The sequence below is a fragment of the Bufo gargarizans genome, chromosome 2 (genome assembly GCF_014858855.1).
Source record: "Bufo gargarizans isolate SCDJY-AF-19 chromosome 2, ASM1485885v1, whole genome shotgun sequence".
NCBI classification, from domain to species: domain Eukaryota; kingdom Metazoa; phylum Chordata; class Amphibia; order Anura; family Bufonidae; genus Bufo; species Bufo gargarizans.
The window spans coordinates 284,042,991-284,063,769 of NC_058081.1; the positions used below are offsets into that span (position 1 = coordinate 284,042,991).

Below are 20,779 nucleotides of genomic sequence, written 5' to 3' on the forward strand. Positions count from 1 at the left end.
GTGTACAGGAAAAGGACCTGTGGTGATGTCACTCCGGTCATCACATGGTTTGTCACATGATCTTTTACCATGGTAAAAGATCATGTGTTAAAATTATTATTATTATTATTATTTAACCCCCCCAGCCCTATTGTACTATGCATTCTGTTTTAAGAATGTATTATTTTCTCTTATAACATGGTTATAAGGGAAAATAATAGCAATCTACACAACCCCGATCCCAAACGGGTTTGGGTACCAAACATGCCGATTTTTCTCACGTGTGTGCAAAACGCATTACAATGTTTTGCACTCGCACTGAAAAATCGCGCATGTTCCCGCAACGCACCCGCACCTTTTCCCGCAATGCCTGTGTGAAACCAGCCTAAAAAGAATTTCTACAAACGGATAATTGGCTCGATCCTCAGCCCATGTACCAGGGCCTTAAAGGGTTTCTGTCACCAGGATTCACCCTATTAAATGGACATTAGCGATGTATATACATTATCTGGTGGCCAAATTAATTTGATTCGTTGGTGATATAGTGGTCATAAATCTAATTATTATTGGTAGAAAGTTTTTTTTGTATAAAATATTTATTCTTCTAATGCTCCCTTGATTATTGGTGGTATCCGTGGGAATAAAGCGCTGGCCAATTAGGCAAATACTTACCACATAGGAGGATCCAGCAACGTCACAGCTCTCTTCTCTGCGATGCCGGCTGTATTCAGCGCAGGCGCTGTGAGGAAGCCAGCAGCCGGCAAGCGTCCTTCACTCACTGCGTCTGCACTGAATACTGAACGGGACGGCACAGGCGCAAGATTTTGCAGGCAGATAGGGCCGGCAGGAGGAGACTTACACTGGTCTGGCCCTGTCAATCAAGTGAATAAGGGCGTTGAAAGAGGTGGGCAGTGCCCCCCCCCCCCCCCCCTTCTCCTAAAGGCTAATTAGCATATAATAAAAGTTACAATTGTGCAGTAAGGGGTGCATCCATAAGAATAGGCTAGTTAGGGTCTGCTGACATTAGCACATCGCTAATGTCAGCCAGTTTAATAGGGTTAATCCTGGTGACAGAAACCCTTTAACCTGTCTTAGCTCCGTTGTATGTACTGGGGCACGTTTTCTATCCCAGCGTCCTGCAATGTAATTATGCAGTTGACAAAGCAAAGGTGCAATCACACACAAAAGGAGTTCAATTACTTTTTTTTTTCCTTTTATATCAGTTTTTACATTTAGAGAGTCATATTAGTAATGCAGGAGTCAGTGTAGATATATTTGTTTTAAGGACATGAACCTTCCTCTGACAATGCTCACGGTAAGAGAAGGATGTAAATCCCTTGTTAAGCTCTTCCAGCGTCAGCCTCTCATTAAATAATTATTGCAGACTGTATGCGCTTCATCATAATGTCAGATCAGAAGCAGCGTGTAAGTCCAGATGTCTGGAGTGTGTTTTATTATAGACTAGCTGAAGGGCCCACTCCCTTAACTTTGACCTTTACAGCGGCCTGCCCCTTTAACAGTGTGTTTCACAGCACACCACCCCCTTGACAGTGACCTCCACAGGGGCTGGCCCCCTTAACAGTAGCCTTTACAGCAATCTGCCCCTTAACACTGACCTCCATAGCAGACCATCCCCTTAACTGTGACCTCAACAGCAGCCTGCCCTTAGGCTGGGTTCAGACCTGAGCGTTTTACAGCGCGTTCCTACGCGCTGTAAAACGCACAACAGGCAAGAACCAATGATTCCCTATAGGAATGGTTCTCACCTGGGCGTTTTACAGCGCGTACGATCGCGCTGTAAAACGCCCGACGCTCAAACAAGTGCTTGAGCTTTTTTTTGGGCGTTTGTCGCGCGTTCCCGCACATAGAAATTCGGGAACGCGCGACAATGTGTGAACGCCAGTCTCTGTATGCGCGATTGTAAACGCCCGTACAATCGCGCATACAGAGCGCTAGTTTCAGAACGCTCAGGTCTGAACCCAGCGTTAGGGTGGCCAGAGGTCCAGTTTTAGGCTGGACAGTCCGGCTTTCAGACTCCCTGTCCTCTGTCTGACCCAGGGACAGACACAAGGATGTCCTTTTGAACAGCTCACTCTAAGACAGCAGCACTGTGCTGTCTGAGTGTGAGCTGCAGGGAGAAAATCGCCGCCCCTCACAACCCTGCAGTTGATAAAAGTGGATTTTTAACTTCATTTTTTTTTCAATCCATGTCGGCTTAACCTTTTAGGTGTTCCCCAAGAGTTGATGGCAAATGGAGATAAAATTTCAGAATTAAATTTTTTTGCCAAATTTTCCATTTTAATAAAAAATTTTCAACTAACAGCCAAACAAAACTCTATATTACTTGCCCTGACTCTGCGGTTTACAGAAACAACCGATATGTGGTTATACACCACTCTACGGCCCCACGTCAGGGCGTAGAGGGAAAGGAACGCCGTGTCGTGTATTTACACCATGTCCCATTTGAAGCCCCCTGATGCACCCCTAAAGTAGAAACTCCAAAAACCTGACCCCATTTTGGAAACTACGGGATAAGGTGGCAGTTTTTTTGGTACTATTTTAGGGTACATATGACTTTTGGTTGCTTTGTATTACACTTTTTGTGAAGCAAAGTAACAAAAAATAGAAATTTAATCTCCATTTGCCATTGACTCTTGTGGAACACTTAAAGGGTTAACAAAGTTTGTAAAATCTGTTTTGAATACCTTGAGGGGTGTAGTTTATTAAATGGGGTCACTTTTTGGAGTTTCTACTCTAGGGGTGCATCAGGGGGGCTTCAAATGGGACATGGTGTCAAAAAACAAGTCCAGCAAAAACTGCATTCCAAAATCCATATGGCATTCCTTTCCTTCTGCGCCCTGCTGTGTGCCCGTACAGAGGTTTACGACCACATATGGGGTGTTTCTGTAAAACTAAAGAATCTGCAATAAATATTGAGTTTTGTTTGGCTGTTAACACTTGCTTTGTTACGGGGAAAAAATGGCTCTGAATTGACCTGCGGTTTGTAGCGATCGGCAATGCGCGGGGGGGGGGGGGGGTCACAGGACCCACTAGGCATTGTCACAGGCTGCCTGCTGAAAGATTTCAACAGGCACCCTATTCCGATCACTGCCGGCTGTGCGGCAATGATCAAAACTAAACACGACGTACCGGTACGCCTGGGTCCTTAAGGGCTCGGGAAACAGGGCGTACCGGTACGCCCTAAGTCCCTAAGGGGTTAAACACAGACTGGAAATACAGCCATATATAAAAGGTCCATACTAGATACATACATATATACTATATGGGCAAAGGTATTGTGACATCTATACATTAGACCTATGGGAATTTTTATGACCTCTCATTCTAAATCCATAGGCATTAATATTGGTTGATCCCTCCTTTGCAGCTAAAACAGCTATCAGTCTTCTGGGAAATTAGTCTTCTGCAGGCAGCGTTTTGGTGTCCGCCTCCAGAGCGGAATCGAGGCTGAACGGAGGCAAACTGATGCATTCTGAACGTATCCTTATCCATTCAGAATGCATTGGGGCTGAACTGATCCATTTTGGGCCTCTTGTGAGAGCCTTGAAACGGATCTCACAGGCGGACCCAGAAACGGCAGTGTGAAAGTAGCCTCATTCAATAAAATGTATCTGTATTTTATCTTTGTCTGGCTCAATATGATGGCCGCACATGTCATGTGTGATAGGGATAAAGCTGCAGCAGAATGGACATGCCCCCTGAGCTGTAATAGGGTCAGAGCTGAGACACGCCCCCTGAGCTGCATCAGAAAAGACCCTCCCCTTGAGCTGCCAGCTGATATCTAGCAGAGCAATGAATGGGGAGATGTCTGGATCCATGTGAGGTACAGGGCTGGTTCAGAGATCTCCTCATGTACTATATCAGTGATGGTGAACCTTTGAGACCGAGTGCTAAACTTCAACCAAAAACCCTTATTTATCGCAAAGTGCCAACACGGCAATTTACCCTGAATACTACAGTCCAATATAGTACATCTTCTGTGTACTTTATCATTTGGCTATAATAACCTGCCTACATTTAGTGCGCTGCTTGTGCTGTACATAGTGCGCCCTGCGCTGATGAATGGTGGGTAAAGTCTAAGGCATATTGGTATTCCTTAGACTTTTTCCAGGGTGCGGGTGCTCACAGACAGGGCTCTGAGTGCCGCCTCTGGCACCAGTGCCATAGGTTCGCCCCCACTGTACTATATGATGTCTGATTCTTTTCATTTGATAACCCCTTTAACTGGAATTAGGCCAACTCCTGAAAAACACCCCCATAGCATTATCCCTTCTCCTCCAAACTTTACAGTTGGCACAATGCAGTCAGGCAGGTAACATTCTCCTGGCATTCACCAACCCCAGACTCATCCATCACACTGCCAGATAGAGAATTGTGATCCATAACTCCACAGAGCACGTTTTTACTGAGTCGAGTGATGGTGAGCTTTCACCCCATCCAACACTTGACATTGTGCTTGGTGATGTAAGGCTTGCCTGCAGCTGCTCATCCATGGAAACCCATGCCATGACGCTCTCGGAGCACAATTGTTGTGCTGATGCCAGAGGAGGTTTGGAGCTCTGCAGTTATGGAGTCAGCAGAACATTGACGTTGACTATGCACCTCAGTACTCAGCGACCCCCCGCTCTGTAACTCTGTGGGGTCTGGCACTTCATGGCCGAGATACTGTGCTTCCTAAATGCTTCCACTTTACAATAATACCACTCATAGTAGATGTGTGGAAGAAATTTCCTAAACTGGTTTGTTACAAAGGTGACCTCCTATTACTATATCAAATTCAGTGAGCTCTTTAGAAGGAGCCATTCTTTTACATATGTTTGTGTAGGCAGACTGCAACGCTAGGGGCTGGATTTTATGGACCTCTGCGTCATATAGTTACAATCTCTGTCCTGTATTATGTCTACAGATGAGCAAAGTTTAGAAAAAATTGATTTAGCAGCTTCACTGAAGTTTTACAAAAATGTTATTAGTTATGAATGAATCTGTCATAAATCGCTATGTTAAAACCTCAATTAGCCTATCAATGGGACTGCTTTTAATGGCCACTTAGAAGTGCACCCGTTAAAAACGGTAATGCTCTAGTGCAGTATGGCCTTTTGGGTTAAAAAAAACTTGCTCGCCCAGAGGCAGTCCGCTCCTCCCTTGGTTGAAAAAGACCTGCTGAAGGACCTGCGCTGAACGTGATGACGTCATGCTCCCATCATTATCACGTGGTGACGTCATCGTCACCATGTGATAACGCTGGGAGCGCACGGTGACGTCGTCGCACTCGGACTGCCGCGAACAAGTAGATGAGGTATTTTTATTTATTTCCATTCTGTTCAACTCCAGCCACCATTTTAGGAAAAATTATTAGTTGCCACAAAGCGCAAAGAAATTCGAATTCCACTTCGGATGTTTCTCTTCACTCAACACTAATTATGTCACCTTACTTACCAATAACAAAAAAATAAAAATAAAGCGCCTAAGCAAAAAATGTCCGTTATGTCCGTTCCACACTATGAACTTCACAGATATGAGGTCTATGGACATTGGCTGCTTTTTGTACCATAAAGTATATATTTATTTTTTACAGTTTTTTTGCTACATATCTTTTAAAGAAATGACAGTATTTGGAAGCTGCAGTACTGTGCGTTGTGACCAGTTGCCTCATATACATCTGTTACACAAATCATTCCTTTTCCAAGTGGGGGCAATTCGGGATATGAAGGAGAGCAGCAGTGAGGAAGTCAGATTTGCCTTCGGCACATCACAGCAGTTTTTCGTCTACCCCTGAATGAATATAGGCACTGTATTCCGATGATGGCGCTGGAGCAGAAGCTGCAAGGAGATTGATTTCCCTATTGATGCCCACTCTCTGCTGCCCAAAGTGCTCCTGTTCTGGTACTCATTTTGAGTAATAGCTACATATTGGGTAATGGATTACTGCAATTATAGCTCCAAAGGCTGAGCGTTACTTTATGCGGAAGATAGGCACCCCAATTAATAATGTAGTATGTCAGGGGAAAGTAGACCGTGCAGTGTATAAATGGCGACTACACCATACGCAGTGTAATGTGTTTTCATGAGGTATTGGTATAGAAAACGCAAGCAATATCTGCTTCATTCCTATGGCAACACAGAATTTGTGATAGGCCTATAAATAGCTGCTAATATTTTATTAATGCAGAATATTTTGGCTGCACACTTGTGCGACGTTTTACTTGCGTGTGCACACTAGATGGCAGTATAATAGTACTCTTCTAAATATTTTCAGCCTTTTTTCAGTGCAAGTGATCCCAAGAGCCATGACCAATGCTTTTGACATGCCCCTTGGAGCTAATCATGGAGAATATTACCAAATGTGTCTCCCCATTAACAGGTTTTTATGGAATTTCTGAAAATATTTTGAGCCATCATTTTTTGAAAACACTTAATAACTGGTAGGTGGAGATATATGATAAAGTGCCGTTTGATGGGATTCTATTTTATTTAAATATTTTTTAATCTCCTTTTAATAAAAATTGTTCTTGCCTATGGGAATGTAAAGCGATGGGCCATAATATAGTCAGCTACTGTGCCTTTCTCATCCAGGGGCTGATCATACAGGGATAGATTCTGTGACTTGTACGTTCCATGTCATGATGTTTTCATGCATTCTCAGGCCTGTTATACAGTATATACTTCAATATGTCTTCCTTACTAGGGGCCATACTGGCATTCATGCTGGGATTATTCCACCTCCCACTTGATGAATGCGATGAGATGTACCGTAAATTAGGAAGTGATGTCTTCAAGCAGAACGTCATCGTTGGAACAGTTAAAATGGGCTGGAGCCATGCCTACTATAATAGTGAGATGTGGGAAAAATTGCTGAAGTAAGTATGCAGCACCAGATGACACCTGCCTGCTATGTAATAAGATGGTTATCGTCACACCAAAAAATAAAGCCTATTTAGGCTAATAACCTTACCTTTTACTATCGTCAATCAAAAGTACTCCTAAGTATGAGCTCCAAGTGAATGTGAGCTATAAAGAAAGGGTTAAAACTAACTAATGCTCTGTCAGTTCTGTAACAGGGTGCACACCTGAACTCTGTATTCACTGATTAGTGCAATACCGTCCTATATGTAGTGTACTATGGATGGTTCTATGTGGGAACCGATGTTCACTCTTGTGTATACTCCTAGTATTATGCTGCACTCATTGCCAGAACTACTACCGGCATCAGAATCTAAAACTCTAAACCTGTCCCCCAACATGCTTCGCCAGCTAGTCTGGCTTCATCAGGGGTAACGGACAGGCAGTTACAGAACTGACAGACCATTAGTTAGTTTTAACCCTTTCTTTATAGCTCACATTAACTTATACTTAGGGAGTACTTTTAATGAAAGATGGTAAAAGTTAAGTGTTAATATCCGGGACAAGTGAGGTTATTAGCCTAAATAGGCTTTATTTTTTGGGCGATTTATAGAAACCCTTCCCCGATAGGGTCATGCGTATTTATTGTGTGGCTCACAATGTAGAGGGCACACAATGCATTATTGTAGATACAGTTGAGGCCTTATTCAGATGTGGAGGACATTTTCCAAAGCAGATTTGCAGCCAAAGTCACATCTGCTACATATAATCAGACTTTGCAGCAGACCTTGGATTACAACCCTTGTTGTGTCAGAAATCTGCTATAAATCTGCAATGTATTAGGACATGATGCAGACTAGAAAATATGCAGAAGGTCCTAATCTGTGCACTGATTTCTATTTTTTTTTTTCCCCCACCTTATGAGTGAGGTTTTGTAAAATCTATTAACTAGCATTGTAAATGAAGACTGAAGGATTTCTCTTCTTTATTAGTCACCCATTAAAACGTCCTGTCGATGGTTACATGCTCCTGCATCTTTCGGACCTGTCTGGTCCTTGGTCATAGTATAGCACTGTGCTGTGGTGCAGGCTTCTAAGATCCTTAACAAATTCACCACACCTAAACCGGGGTGTACAGTTCTAATACATGAATACATTTTCTTTTCCTAGTCAAGTAACCACTCATTTCCACACCATTAGCTGATAAGGATAGGTGAGCTGCAGTAGATGTACTGGCTCTACCACCCAGTACCACTATACTCAACGAGATAAAGAAGGAAAATGGCTACCACTACCCTGCTCGCTAACATATTATTTTGAAAAACATTTTTTACTCGCTTATATAGCACTACTATATTCTACAGCACTTCACAGACATTAGCATCAAACTGTTTCTAATAGGGCTCACAATCTAAGGTCCCTATCAGTATGTCTTTGGAGTGTGGGAATAGGGGTGGGCGATATGGCCTAAAATCTATATTGCGATATAATTTTAAGCACGTGCGATATATATCGCGATATATTGTTTTCTATATTTGGGGGGGGGGGGGGGTGTTTAAACCTTTTAGGTTTAGAATAGGACTTTAGCTGAGTCCCCTCCCCTAAACAGTGCCATCCACAGATCCCCCTCCCCTAAACAGTGCCATCCACAGACCCCCCTCCCCTAAACAGTGCCATCCACAGACCCCCCTCCCCTAAACAGTGCCATCCACAGATCCTCCTCCCCTAAATAGTGCCATCCACAGATCCCCCTCCCCTAAATAGTGCCATCCACAGATCCCCCTCCCCTAAATAGTGCCATCCACAGATCCCCCTCCCCTAAATAGTGCCATCCACAGATCCCCCTCCCCAACGCTCACAGGAGCACATTTATAAACTAAACTTTAACTTTAACTTTAATTAGCGACTCTTTACTTGTATACCTTACTCTGTCTTAGCTCCGGTAACAGCAGGCAGTGCGGGTGGGCGACGCTCACTCACTGACGTCACGCGCCGCCTAGTGGGAGGAGCAGGCGTGTGACGTCAGTGAGTGAGCGCCGCCCACCCGCACTGCCTGCTGTTACCGGAGCCAAGACAGAGTAAGGTATACAAGTAAAGAGTCGCTGATTAAAGTTAAAGTTACTGTTTCGTTTATAAATGTGCTCCTGTGAGCGGCGTGGCCCTGTATATTCTAACCCCCAGGCAAGCGTCCCTGTCACCATGGGAACGCCTGGGGGTTAGAATATACCATTGGATTTGAGTTTTCACGCTCTCACGGAGACCGTGAAAACTCAATGATTTACTGTCAGTCCCTCCCCTCCTCCTCCTACTTTTTTCTCACTGGTGGTCAGCGGCAGCCGCGCACAGTAGGGAGGGACTCCCTCCTTCTCCACTGTGCCGGCTCAGGAGAACATGGTGCGCGCATAGAGCGCAATCATATCGCACTCTGGCGATATGCTCAAAATCCATATCATGGCACAAATTTATATCGCATATCGCCTATATCGCCCACCCCTATGTGGGAAACACGGTGAGAACATACAAACTCCACGCAGATGTGTTGGATTCCAACCTAGGACCCAAGGACTAGAAGGCAGCAGTGCTAACTGCTGAGCCATACCTTTACTACAAAAACAAATTATTAAAAATATTATCCACAACCTTCCACTCCACACAATGGAATTGAGCTACAAACAATCCACTATTTGGATCAATAAAGATCTACACGCATCTCAAGAATATTAACATTCAATGAAATGTGAATCTTACTATGATCAAGCAGGATTCTAGTCAGTCCTCATCCTACTTGAGGTAGGTGTCATCCAGACAGTAGTCCATAAACCATTCCTAAGGTCTAATGAGATTCAAAAAGAATGCAGATGGAGCTTTTAACCTATAGTTGTAGCGATGCCCACAGATCCGCGACGGCTGTTAGGGTGCTTGTTTTGTTTCCACCACTTGTCTGAAGTCTACAGGGACGTCTTACAGTTCTGTAAAGGGAGCTGGTAGTAATCAAACTTCCAATGCATTTCGGATACTTTGGTTTCCTTCCTTAGGGACATGGCGAACCCCCAGTCATTTCACGTCAAATAACCTTCAAAGGATAGCAGGATTATCATACCCTGCCCAAGACAATTAGGAATTCAGTGACCTCTACAGCAAAGAGAAAAAGTAGTCTTGGGGAATACCAAATCACTAATGCAAGTAGAATCATTTATTTATTTCCTTTTAGAAAATAGAAAATGTGTCATACCCTAGGTATACATTCCACTAAAAATAGGAAATTTCTAAATCTGGCAACTGAAAGGAAGAACAACATTGGAGACTTTATGTTCTGCAATACATGAGGTGTTATTTTTCCTATTAGTTGCCCTTGTAAAATGATATGTGTTAGGTAAAACTAAAAGTCCTCTTAAAAAAGGATCCAAGAACACCTAAGAACATCCAAAAAGGATCTCTGCGGCATCCTGTATCTAAGCATTATTCTGAGCAACATGGACGGACAGTGGAAGGTATGGAGTGAGCTACCAGCCAGAGCAGGTTTGTGGGCACTGCTACCACTACAGACTAAAAGCTCCATTTCCATTCTTTTTGAATATCACTACAGCATCAGAAGTCTTTATTGACTATTGTCTGGATAACACCTACCCCAAGCTGGATAGTAAGAGCCGCATTTTATTTAATTTTAATGTTCTTGAGATGTGTGTAGATCTGTCATGAAGGGTAGGGAACAGTGCAGCCCTGTTTACCTCCTGCACCATTGTCCATACCTACTTGCACAATCTGCCCTAATGGCAGCCCCAAACTTGATAATGGTCCCTGACTTGACTAAGTACAGGGGCCTAAACCTAATTGGGTAAAAGAGTAGTCAAAACCAGACCGGGAAAACCAGGACCAGATCAGAATCCAAAAGCTAAGTCACATACACAGCAGAGTGAAACCAGGCAATAACATCAGAGACAAATTCAGCAGGCAAAGGCAAATACCAAACAGTGTCCAATATCAAGCAAGGTCGAATAACAAGCAGAGTCAAATACCAGATCACAGCAAAGGAAAATTGGATTACAGTGGCAAAGTCAGAGAAACAGACAGAAGGTCAGCAATCCAGTAATGAACACAAAACTAGCTAGTAAGGCAGGAATACCAACCACAGGCAACTGTGGCAAGCAGATGCCTGTTTGAATAGCTTGCCCTTAAGAAGCATGTGAAGCAGAGTCTGATTAGTTCGGCATCCCAGCTCCCTGGGACCAGCCCAACTTTCATGGCTGTTGCCATCGCAACAGAGCGATGCCGCCATAGTACAGCCAGACTCACTGAGGCAGGGCAGAGGGGTAATTAAAGGGAACCTGTCACTGGGATTTTCTGTATAGAGCTGAGGATATGGGTTGCTAGATGGTCGCTAGCACATGCGCAATACCCAGTCCCCATAGTTCTGTGTGCTTTTATTGTGTAAAAAAAAATAAAAAAAAATAGATAAATATGCAAATTAACCTGAGATGAGTCAGGGACAGGACTCATCTCAGGTTAATTTGCATATGTATCAAATTGTTTTTTTTTTACACAAAAAAAGCACACAGAACTATGGGGACTGGGTATTGCGCATGTGCTAGCGGCCATCTACCAACCCATGTCCTCAGCTCTATACACAAAATCCCGGTGACAGGTTCACTTTAAGTGACATCTATATTGACTGAAATAGTAGATTGTTTGCAGCCCAATTCCATTGTATGGAGTGGAGGGTAGTGGTGTGTTTAGTAGTGTAGGGGTCTTAATCCGTTAGTGAGCGCGGTAGCGGTTTTCATTCTTTATCTTGTGGCATTTTCTTTCCCTCCTTCCGCTAATAAGTTCATGGAATTACATGTTTGTTCCTCCTTTTTAATGTTGCTTGTTTTAATGGGTCCTCCAGGCATTGCTACTTTACGCTGGGTTCACACCTGAGCGTTTTACAGCGCGTTCCTACGCGCTGTAAAACGCACAACAGGCAAGAACCAATGATTCCCTATGGGAAGGGTTCACACCTGGGCGTTTTACAGCGCGTACGATCGCGCTGTAAAACGCCCGACGCTCAAACAAGTACAGGAGCTTTTTTTGGCGCGTTTGACGCGCGTTTGGGCCATAGACTCTTTGGACAACACTGCTGTCAATCACCCAAACGCGCGTCAAACGCGCGTTCACTATTAAAAAAAACGCGCAACAAAAACGCGCATAGAAACGCACGTTTGACAAACGCCTAGGTGTGAACCCAGCGTTAAGGTCTAGTTAGTTACACAGGTCAGCAATGTAGGGCAGATAATAATGAAGAATTACATCCTTTAACCTATCGCTAGGGAGGAATATAGAAATGGTTTATCGTGCATGATTCATGAGAAGGAGATCGGATGTGATCAGAAAGTAAGTGGAAGTCAGATTGCAGCATAGATACAGTATTTCTTTATTTTAAAGCCTTGTTTTATCAACACGAAGACACAGGGTCTAAAGTGAAAAAGACCCCTTTTCCATCAAACGTAATGATTTATGAAACCTGCACTGTAAGGGTAAGTCTATGTGGGTCAGAATTGCTTTGGATTTTAGTGTATAATCCACAACAGAATACAGTAGGCCCACAAGTGACCTTTTACACATCTTATCCACCTGCTGTGGACATGTACCACACAGAAATTGGTCTGCAGTGCAGATTTTTACATTTTCTTTTTTTTTTTTTTTTTAAATGGATTTTCCCCTTAGATTTCACCCCTTTCCATTTAGCAGTAGTGAAATGGTCTACAATATCCACATGTAACACTAGCAGATTTTCTCAGTCGATTCCGTTGTGTGATCTGCTGTGAATTTGTGGAATGACATACAACCAATGTATATATCCTGTGTTACTATTCTACCGTATGAAAAGCCTCCAGCAGTATAACAGAGATGTCCTTAACTTGCCCCCTCTATTGATAGTAAGATGATCCTTATCATTCTGGGCCTGTATATGCAGCAAGGCTGACAAGTGAGGCGCAGACAGCAGGAAATAATTCAGTGTGACCAGTGTGAAAAATGCAATATCATATTTTTTATTTGGATAGTCATATCAATGGCACAAGAAAACGCCCCAAAAATATTTTATAATAAAAACGTAATATAAATGTGTTTTTGGGGCGATTTATGTTTTCATGAACTCTGTATTGTTCTGGTACTAGTCGTGTTTTATTCTTCATGTTCATAAGTTGTATTTTTTCTTTCTAAAAGGGAAAAAATGGGCTCTGACCTTCTGATTGAGACTGCAAGAAATCCTCTATGTCCTAAGGTAATTACGGCAATGCTCGGGGGTTGTTGTGTGACAGAATTGTTTATTGATAGCTTGTTTAAAAAAAAAAAAAAAAAAAGGACCTTCTGAAATCTCTGTTTTAGTAACTACTGTATTTTTCGCCCTTTAAGAGGCACCTGCCCATAAGACGCACCTAGGTTTTAGAGGAGGAATATAAGAAAACATAAAAAATAAAAATAAGACCTCAGATGAGACCGCCAATGTTAATAAAATTTAGCTCAGACCCCCAATGTTATTTAGACCTGAGCTGAGACCCCAATGTTAATTAGACCTCAGCTTAGACCTGCAATCAGACCTCAGATCAGACCCCCAATGTTAATGAGATTTCAGCTTTAGACACCCAGTCAGACCCCCAGTGTTAATTAGACCTCAGCTCAGACCCCCATCAGACATCCAGATCAGGCAAAAAAATTAATTAATCAACTCAGAGCTCATCTCTCCTGTTCAGGAGTGGTGGCGGCGTCCTGGAGTCCAGTGCTGTGACATGACCTTGCAGGGTGCGAGGTAACAGAGCACGTCTACATCCTCAAGCTGTGTGCAGGTCACAGCACGACTTGCGAGGGCAGCAAAAGGAGACCAGGGAGCGCTGTATTCACCGCTCCCCGGTCCTGCTGTACTAATGGGTGCTTCCATAAAGGAATCACTGATTGGTATTCACTCTACAAGGCACACTGACATTTTCCCCCAATATTGGTGGTCTTATCGGAGAAAAATACGGTTATTATGTTTTTAACAGTGTTATTTTGTGTGTTTCCTCAGTTTTTATGATTATTTGGTTTGGTCTGATTGTACAATATGTCATTTAACTATTATGATGGTTCTGGTGTAAAATGTCAAACCAGGCCTGTGCTACCAACATTTCACAACTAAAACTAATTATTGCCATGTGAGGGTTTTCTTAAATTTGTTAGTGATGCAGATAGTTTTCTTGATAGCCGTGTGTCATATTTACAGCAACTGCTGACATTTTTTAAGTGTGTTCCTGAAGGTCATTTGTTCCAGCATTTATTACATTCAGGTTACATTTCCTCCTACAAAAAACAGCCAGCAAACCCTAGGTCAGACCAGGTAGAAATGTTTGGAACCTTATTATGCACACAAAAAATTGTAGGTATATTTTTTTCTGTCATACACGGTGGATATAAAAAGTCTACACACCCCTGTTAAAATGTCAGGTTTCTGGGATGTAAAAAATGAGACAAGGATAAATCAGATTTCAGAACTTTTTCCACCTTGAATGTGACCTATAAACTGTACCACTCAATTGAAAAACAAACTGAAATCTTTTAGGTGGAGGGAAGAAAACAAAAAAAATAATAATTATGTGGTTGCATAAGTGTTATAACTGGGGCTGTAGCTGTGTCAGAATTAAGCAATCACATTCAAAATCATGTTAAATAGGAGTCAGAATACACCTGCCATCATTTAAAGTGCCTCTGATTAACCCCAAATTAAAGTTCAGCTGCTCTAGTTGGTCTTTCCTGAAATTTTCTTAGTCGCATCCCACAGCAAAAGCCAAGGTCCACAGAGAGCTTCCAAAGTATCAGAGGGATCTCATTGTTAAAGGGGAACCTGTCACCTCCCCAAAAACATCCTAAGCCGTCAGCAGTACCTGAGTAGCCAGCAGCGTGTTTGTAACGATCATTTTCTACCTGAAGGCAGATGAAGCAAAAGATGTAAAAACGTTCTTTAATCCCCTGCCAGTGCGCTTCTCTAGTCAGGCTTGAAGTCACGGAGGCAGCGGCCTCCTTGCTTCAAGTCACGGTAACCACGCCCCCTTCGCTATGACTGACAGCCGGCAGTTCAGCAAAGCCAGCCGAACTGTCGTGCATAAGCGCTGTCAATCACAGCGAAGGGGCCTGGTCCCCGCACCGCCGCTGCAGCTTCTCCCTGTGTGCAGGTGAAAACATCCGGTGTCGGGGGTGGGGAGCAGCCAATGGCAGGCGGGGTGGGGATGAGCCTCCCTAGAGTTACCCACGATGCTAGGGAGGTTCGCCCCCGCCTGCCATTGGCTGCTTCCCCTGACACCGGATGTTTTCATCCGCGCACAGGGAGAAGCTGCATCGGCGTCGCGGGGAGCCAAAAAAGTATATGCGGGGCCCGGCATATGGGGGAACTTTTTATACTTTTGGATAACCCCATAAAACTCCCACATAGAGTCTGAAGGAAAATGCCGCAATTTATTTTCCGTGAAAATCATATAGCCTCCATATGAATCAGCTGAGTGATGAACCCAATTTCACATGTTGGATTGTCCTTTCTAGGCACATGACTGAGAGACATAAGAAGTACCCCTCCTGTATGCGCAGATGCATCACGATGCAAAATGAACGCTATTTCCAGAGTCATTTCAGTATAATGGAAGAGTCTGCATTATGTATTTCTTTCTTGACAATCCTCAGCATAGTACAAAAATGAATTTTTCTGCTTCTTTATATTTCGCAACAAAGTGGCCTTTTGAAAGAGACAGTTGTTTTCCAGCTTTGAAAAGCATCACTTACCCTTAAGTGGATCAATTATTCATTTAGTATGATACAACTGTGGGACGGGGAGTTTATTCACTGCTATGGTCTGCTGTATCAAGTGCTGATGTAATGCTGCAGTAAAACACAAAGGCCACTTCATAAAATGTTGCATTGCAAATAGTAATTCAATTGACGGGGGCACTAGACATACTGTGATTGTGAATGTCAGCCACTCTGTATGTATGTTTCACTGGAAAAGCTCTTGATGAGTCTTGTACTTTGTTGTTAAACCTTCTGTATTGACTACGGCTTCCCAACAGGAAGTGCTGGGTCATCATGCGAATTCCACTCCCTGAATGGCTGTAAGTAGTGCAGATGCTCAGCAGTTTAGCTAACGTGGTATTTTAGGAGATGGGACTACATTAGAATGCCAGCGTAATGACCTTGTATACTGTTGATGTGCAAATTAACTGACCATTACAACAAAAATTAAAGTTAGTTTATAAAAATAAACTTGTGGAAACATGATACTATCTATATTTATCTATGCATCCATCTTTTTATCTAACTCATATCTAGCAATCTATTTACAGTGCATTCAGAATGTCTTCAGACCTTTTTCACTTTTTTCACATTTTGTTAAATTGTGGCCTTGTGGTAAAGTAAAAAAAATAAATAAATAATAAATTCCCATGGTTCTGCACTGACTACCCCATAATGAGAATGTGAAAACAGAATTTTAGAAATGTTTACAAATGTATTAAAAAGGAAAAACAAAACTTTTGCATGGACATAAGTAGTCAGACCCTTTGCTACAACGCTTGAAATTTTAGCTCTGGGGGCCTAACATTTCTCTTGATCATGTAGAGCTCTGAGACAGGATTGTGTGGAGACACAAATCTGGAAAAACACTTTCTGCTGCAATGAAAGTTTCCAAGAGCACAGTGACCTCTATAATTCTTAAATGAAAGATATTTGTAACAACAAGGAGTCTTCCTAGAGCTGGTTGTCCCTCCAAACTAAGTAATCAGGGGAAAAGGAACTTGGTAAGATAGGTGACCAAGATTCCAATGGTCAGTCTGGCTGAGATCCCAAGTTCCTGTGTGTGCAGATGGGAGAATCTCCCATACTGTGTTCTCTGGTCTAATTAAACTAAGATTTAACTTTTTGGCCTCAATTCTAAGCATTATCTTTTGCAGAAACCAGGCAGGGCTGAGTACCATCCCTACAGTGAAGCATGGTGGTGGCAGCATCATGCTGTGGGTTTGTTTTTTAGCTTCTGGGTCAGGAAGACTCGCCAGAGTTAAGGGAAAGCTGAATGGAGCAAAGTACAGAGATATTCTTAATGAAAACCTGATCCAGAGTGCTCTGGACCTTAGACTGGGCTAAAGATTTACTTCCAAACAAGACAATTACACTAAGCACACAGCCAATACAAAACGGGAGTGGCTTAGGGACAAATCGGTGCATGTCCTTGATTGGCCCAGCCAGCCCTTACTTGAACCTAATCGAATATCTCGAGAGAGACCTGAAAATGGCTGTCCACCGACTGTCCCCTTCCAACCTGGCACAGCTTGAGAGGATATACAGAGAAGAATTGCAGAAAATTTCCAAATTCAGGTGAGCAAACCTTGTGGCATCATACCCAAGAAGGCTAGAGGCAATAATCACTCCCAAAGGTACTTCAACTAAGTAGCGACTAAAGGGTCTGAATACTTATGTCAATGCAATATTTACATTTTTTTATTTCAATAAATTAGCAAAGATTTTGAACATCCTGTTTTCACTTTCTCATTATGGGGTATTCAGTGCAGAATGATGGGGGAAATGTGAACTTTTATTTTATTTTACACAAGGCTGCAACAAAATGAAAGTGTCTGAAGAATTTCCAAATGCTAACAAAAATGTGGTCCCAAACCTGTGCAGTTTGCAAATGTAGTAAATGTTGCTGATAGTTAATGGCTATTGTGGGTTGTTCTCAGTATGCAGTGGTTAGTACTTGTGACTCGGAGAAGGTCAGCCTGTGAACCAGTGACAGGTTCACTCACACTAGGGATGTATTCCACATGCACTAACTCCTCTGTCCGTCCCCAAGGTAAGTGAGTGCAGGCTGTTGATGGACAGGACCGTCCATCGGCAGCCATGTTCTGAGGAAGCGCCCAGAAGGAAGTGAGCCGATCTGCGTGTAAATATAAATTAGTCTTATTAAACCGTCAGACATGGAGGCTGATTCCCAGCATATTTGTTGCTAGTAATATAAACTGGCCAACCCCTTTAATCCAGTTGAGCATCTGTGGGAAAGTATTGGTAAAACAAGTCCAGTCCATGGAAGCTCCATCTCACAACCTACGGAACTTAAAGGGGTTGTCCAGGAATATATAACTTTTACCAGGTGTCGGCAGCCTGCCTTCCCTACTGAAGAAGGTCTCGACAATATACGCAGGAGCCAATGGAGTGGCCAGCAGCAGGTAGGTATGATCCTTTCAGTAGTGGAGACAGGCTGCCTGCACTTGTTAGAAATTATGAATTCCCAGACAACCCCTTTATTAAGTGCCACACTCTCCAGGATCTAGTTAAAAAGGGCCATAATCCTGGAAAATCCCTTTAACCAGTTTCCCCGACTGCCTATTGACTATAAACTTCCCGGCGGTCGGGACTTCTGAAATGTCTGTTCAGAGATGGCAGCTGCACGCTTTTTGTTCCAGTCTCTGTGATCATGTGACTACTATGTCAGCCCCAGTTACAGGTGAAAAATCAGCCGTAAAAAAAACAAACAAAAAAAAAAAGTAATGTTAAATGTCCCCCAAAGGGCATGTCCCCCAAAGAGCAAGAGAATGCACACCTATTGAATATCAGGGCACTAAATTACTCTTTTTCCCTGACTTCGCTCGACAGACTCAGGAGAAGAGAAGAAATTTTATAGAGATAAAGAAACGTTTGGCGTCCAAGGACATTAAATATTCGCTCCAGTATCCAGCAAAACTAAGAGTGATCCATAACGGGACTTTACAATTCTTTGAAAGACCACAACAAGCGCTAGAGTGGATGGAGCAAATGGGCCTATGATATGATACTCTCCAATATTATGATGCGGGGGGGGCAAGGCTAGAGAGGGGGAGAACGGCCAGAGGTTAGAGATTCGCTGACCAGCTCGGGCGGATCAACAGAGAGGGGGGATGGGAGGGAGCAGGCAAAGGGAACCCACCTTGCAGGTTTGTTGGTTTTTTTTTTTTTTTTTTTTTTTTTTTTTTTTCCTTGCTGTGATCGATGGCGACTAGAATTGTAGCATGGAATGTCAGAGGGCTCGGGGAAAGGGTCAAAAGGCAAGCCATAATGGATGCATTGAAAAGATATCTTCCAGCAATTATCTGCATAGTAGAAACCCATCTTACTAAAGAAACCGTGTCCCGTTTGACAATGGGATGGTATTCTCAAGCCTATCATTCCACCTTTAGTGGATCCTCTAGGGGCGTTTCAGTTCTGATCCATAATTCTGTAGATTTCACCCTAATAGAATCTAATATAGATGACCAGGGCAGATTTATTTTTTTGTATGGCGAGCTGCATGGCTGCAGCTATGTTCTTGCTTTCTTCTATATACCTCCGCCATTCTCTATGTATCCACTAATCCAGCTATTGTTTTTTCTTGAAAAGAGACCAGAATGTCGATTAGTTCTGATGGGAGACTTTAATGCGGTCATGGACCCTAAAAGAGACAGATTTACATCAGATGCAGAATCGGGGAGGAATCCGTGTAATTCGCCACTGCCTCAGTTCTGTTTGGAGGCTGGCGTGGTGGATATATGGGAATATCTTGGCGGAGGAAAGAAAATATACTCCTGTGTCTCTAGGGGAGGTAGAGCAATGTCTAGGATTGACCTAGCATTTACTAATGAGAGCAACCTGATCAATATCCGGAAAATGCGATATGGGGTAAGAACAGTCTCGGACCACTCACCCGTACTAATTGAGGTATGCACCAGGGAGAACAAGGACAAGAGGGGGCCAGGATTCAAGCTGAATCCATATTGGCTCACCATCCTGGACAATTATCAGTCTATTAAAATACTGATCTCCTCCTTTTGGGAGGTGAATCTTCCCTCTGCCAACATCAATATAGTATGGGACGCAATGAAAGCATATTTGAGAGGGGTCTTTATAAGCGAGATTGCTGCAGCAAAGAGAAAATTTAAGGAAGAGGAGAAAGAACTGGCCAAAACTGCTGCACTTACAACTGAGCGGTACACGAGTCATCCGACTGAATACAATAGGGAAGAAATGCAGAAGGCGAGCTGCTCCCTCGAAAAATACTTAATCGAGAAAGCAAATCATAGAGTACTCTTCAAGGGGTTAAAGTATTTTTCGGAGTCTGGACGCCCCGGTAAGCTCCTGGCCAGAATAATTACACAACAAGATAAGAAAAATAAACTTATTCTGTCGATTCGCAACTTAGAGGGGGAAACTATAGTAGAGCCAGAGGGGATTGCGGATACCTTTCTGCAGTACTTTTCCCAGCTGTATAGATCCTCTTCTGGCCTGTCATCTGACCTGGCGATGCGGTTTTTGGATGGGATCCCATTGTCGACCTTAAGCACAACCCAAATGGAATGTTTAGAGGAGGAGCTGTCTTTGCCAGAGCTGCAGGAGGCTCTGGGGTCTATCTTGGGGAACTCATCGCCAGGCCTAGATGGCCTTCCATACGAATTTTACCGTAGGAATGGTGAAGTAATTCTCCCTCAGCTGCTAGAGGTCTTTTCTCATGCAATGAGGGGAGGGGACTTGCCATGTTCTATGATGGAGGCCCTCATTGTTTTGATCCCTAAAAAGGATAAGGACCCGAAAGAATTGAGTTCCTATAGACCAATCTCTTTATTAAATACTGACGTTAAGTTATTATCAAAAGTTCTGGCCAGGAGGCTTTCTCGGGTTATACCCACTATTATACACCCAGACCAAAATGGTTTTATGCCAGGAAGGGGCACACATCACAATTTGCATAGGCTATTTATGAATATTCAGTCTCCGGGGTGCGGTACCCGCTCCGTCCTGTCGCTGGACGCTACCAAAGCCTTCGACAGGGTGGAGTGGGTCTTCCTTTGGGAGGTGATGAAAAAAATGGGCTTCGGCCCCAAATTCAGGGCGATGGTTCAGTTACTATATAGCTCTCCAGTTGCCAGGATCAAGATCAATGA

At 43.2% G+C, this 20,779-nt stretch overlaps 1 protein-coding gene across 4 annotated transcripts in view; it reads left to right on the forward strand.

Moving 5' to 3' along the window:
- The window catches only part of PNPLA8 (patatin like phospholipase domain containing 8), an 80,083-nt gene that overhangs the window by 18,113 nt on the left and 41,191 nt on the right, over window positions 1-20,779 (forward strand). For all 4 annotated transcript variants that reach the window (XM_044280339.1, XM_044280337.1, XM_044280340.1 and 1 more), the window contains 2 exons: window positions 6,686-6,857; window positions 13,044-13,101. In XM_044280339.1, the coding sequence (XP_044136274.1) occupies window positions 6,686-6,857; window positions 13,044-13,101 (230 nt within the window). The remainder of the gene's footprint in view (window positions 1-6,685; window positions 6,858-13,043; window positions 13,102-20,779) is intronic.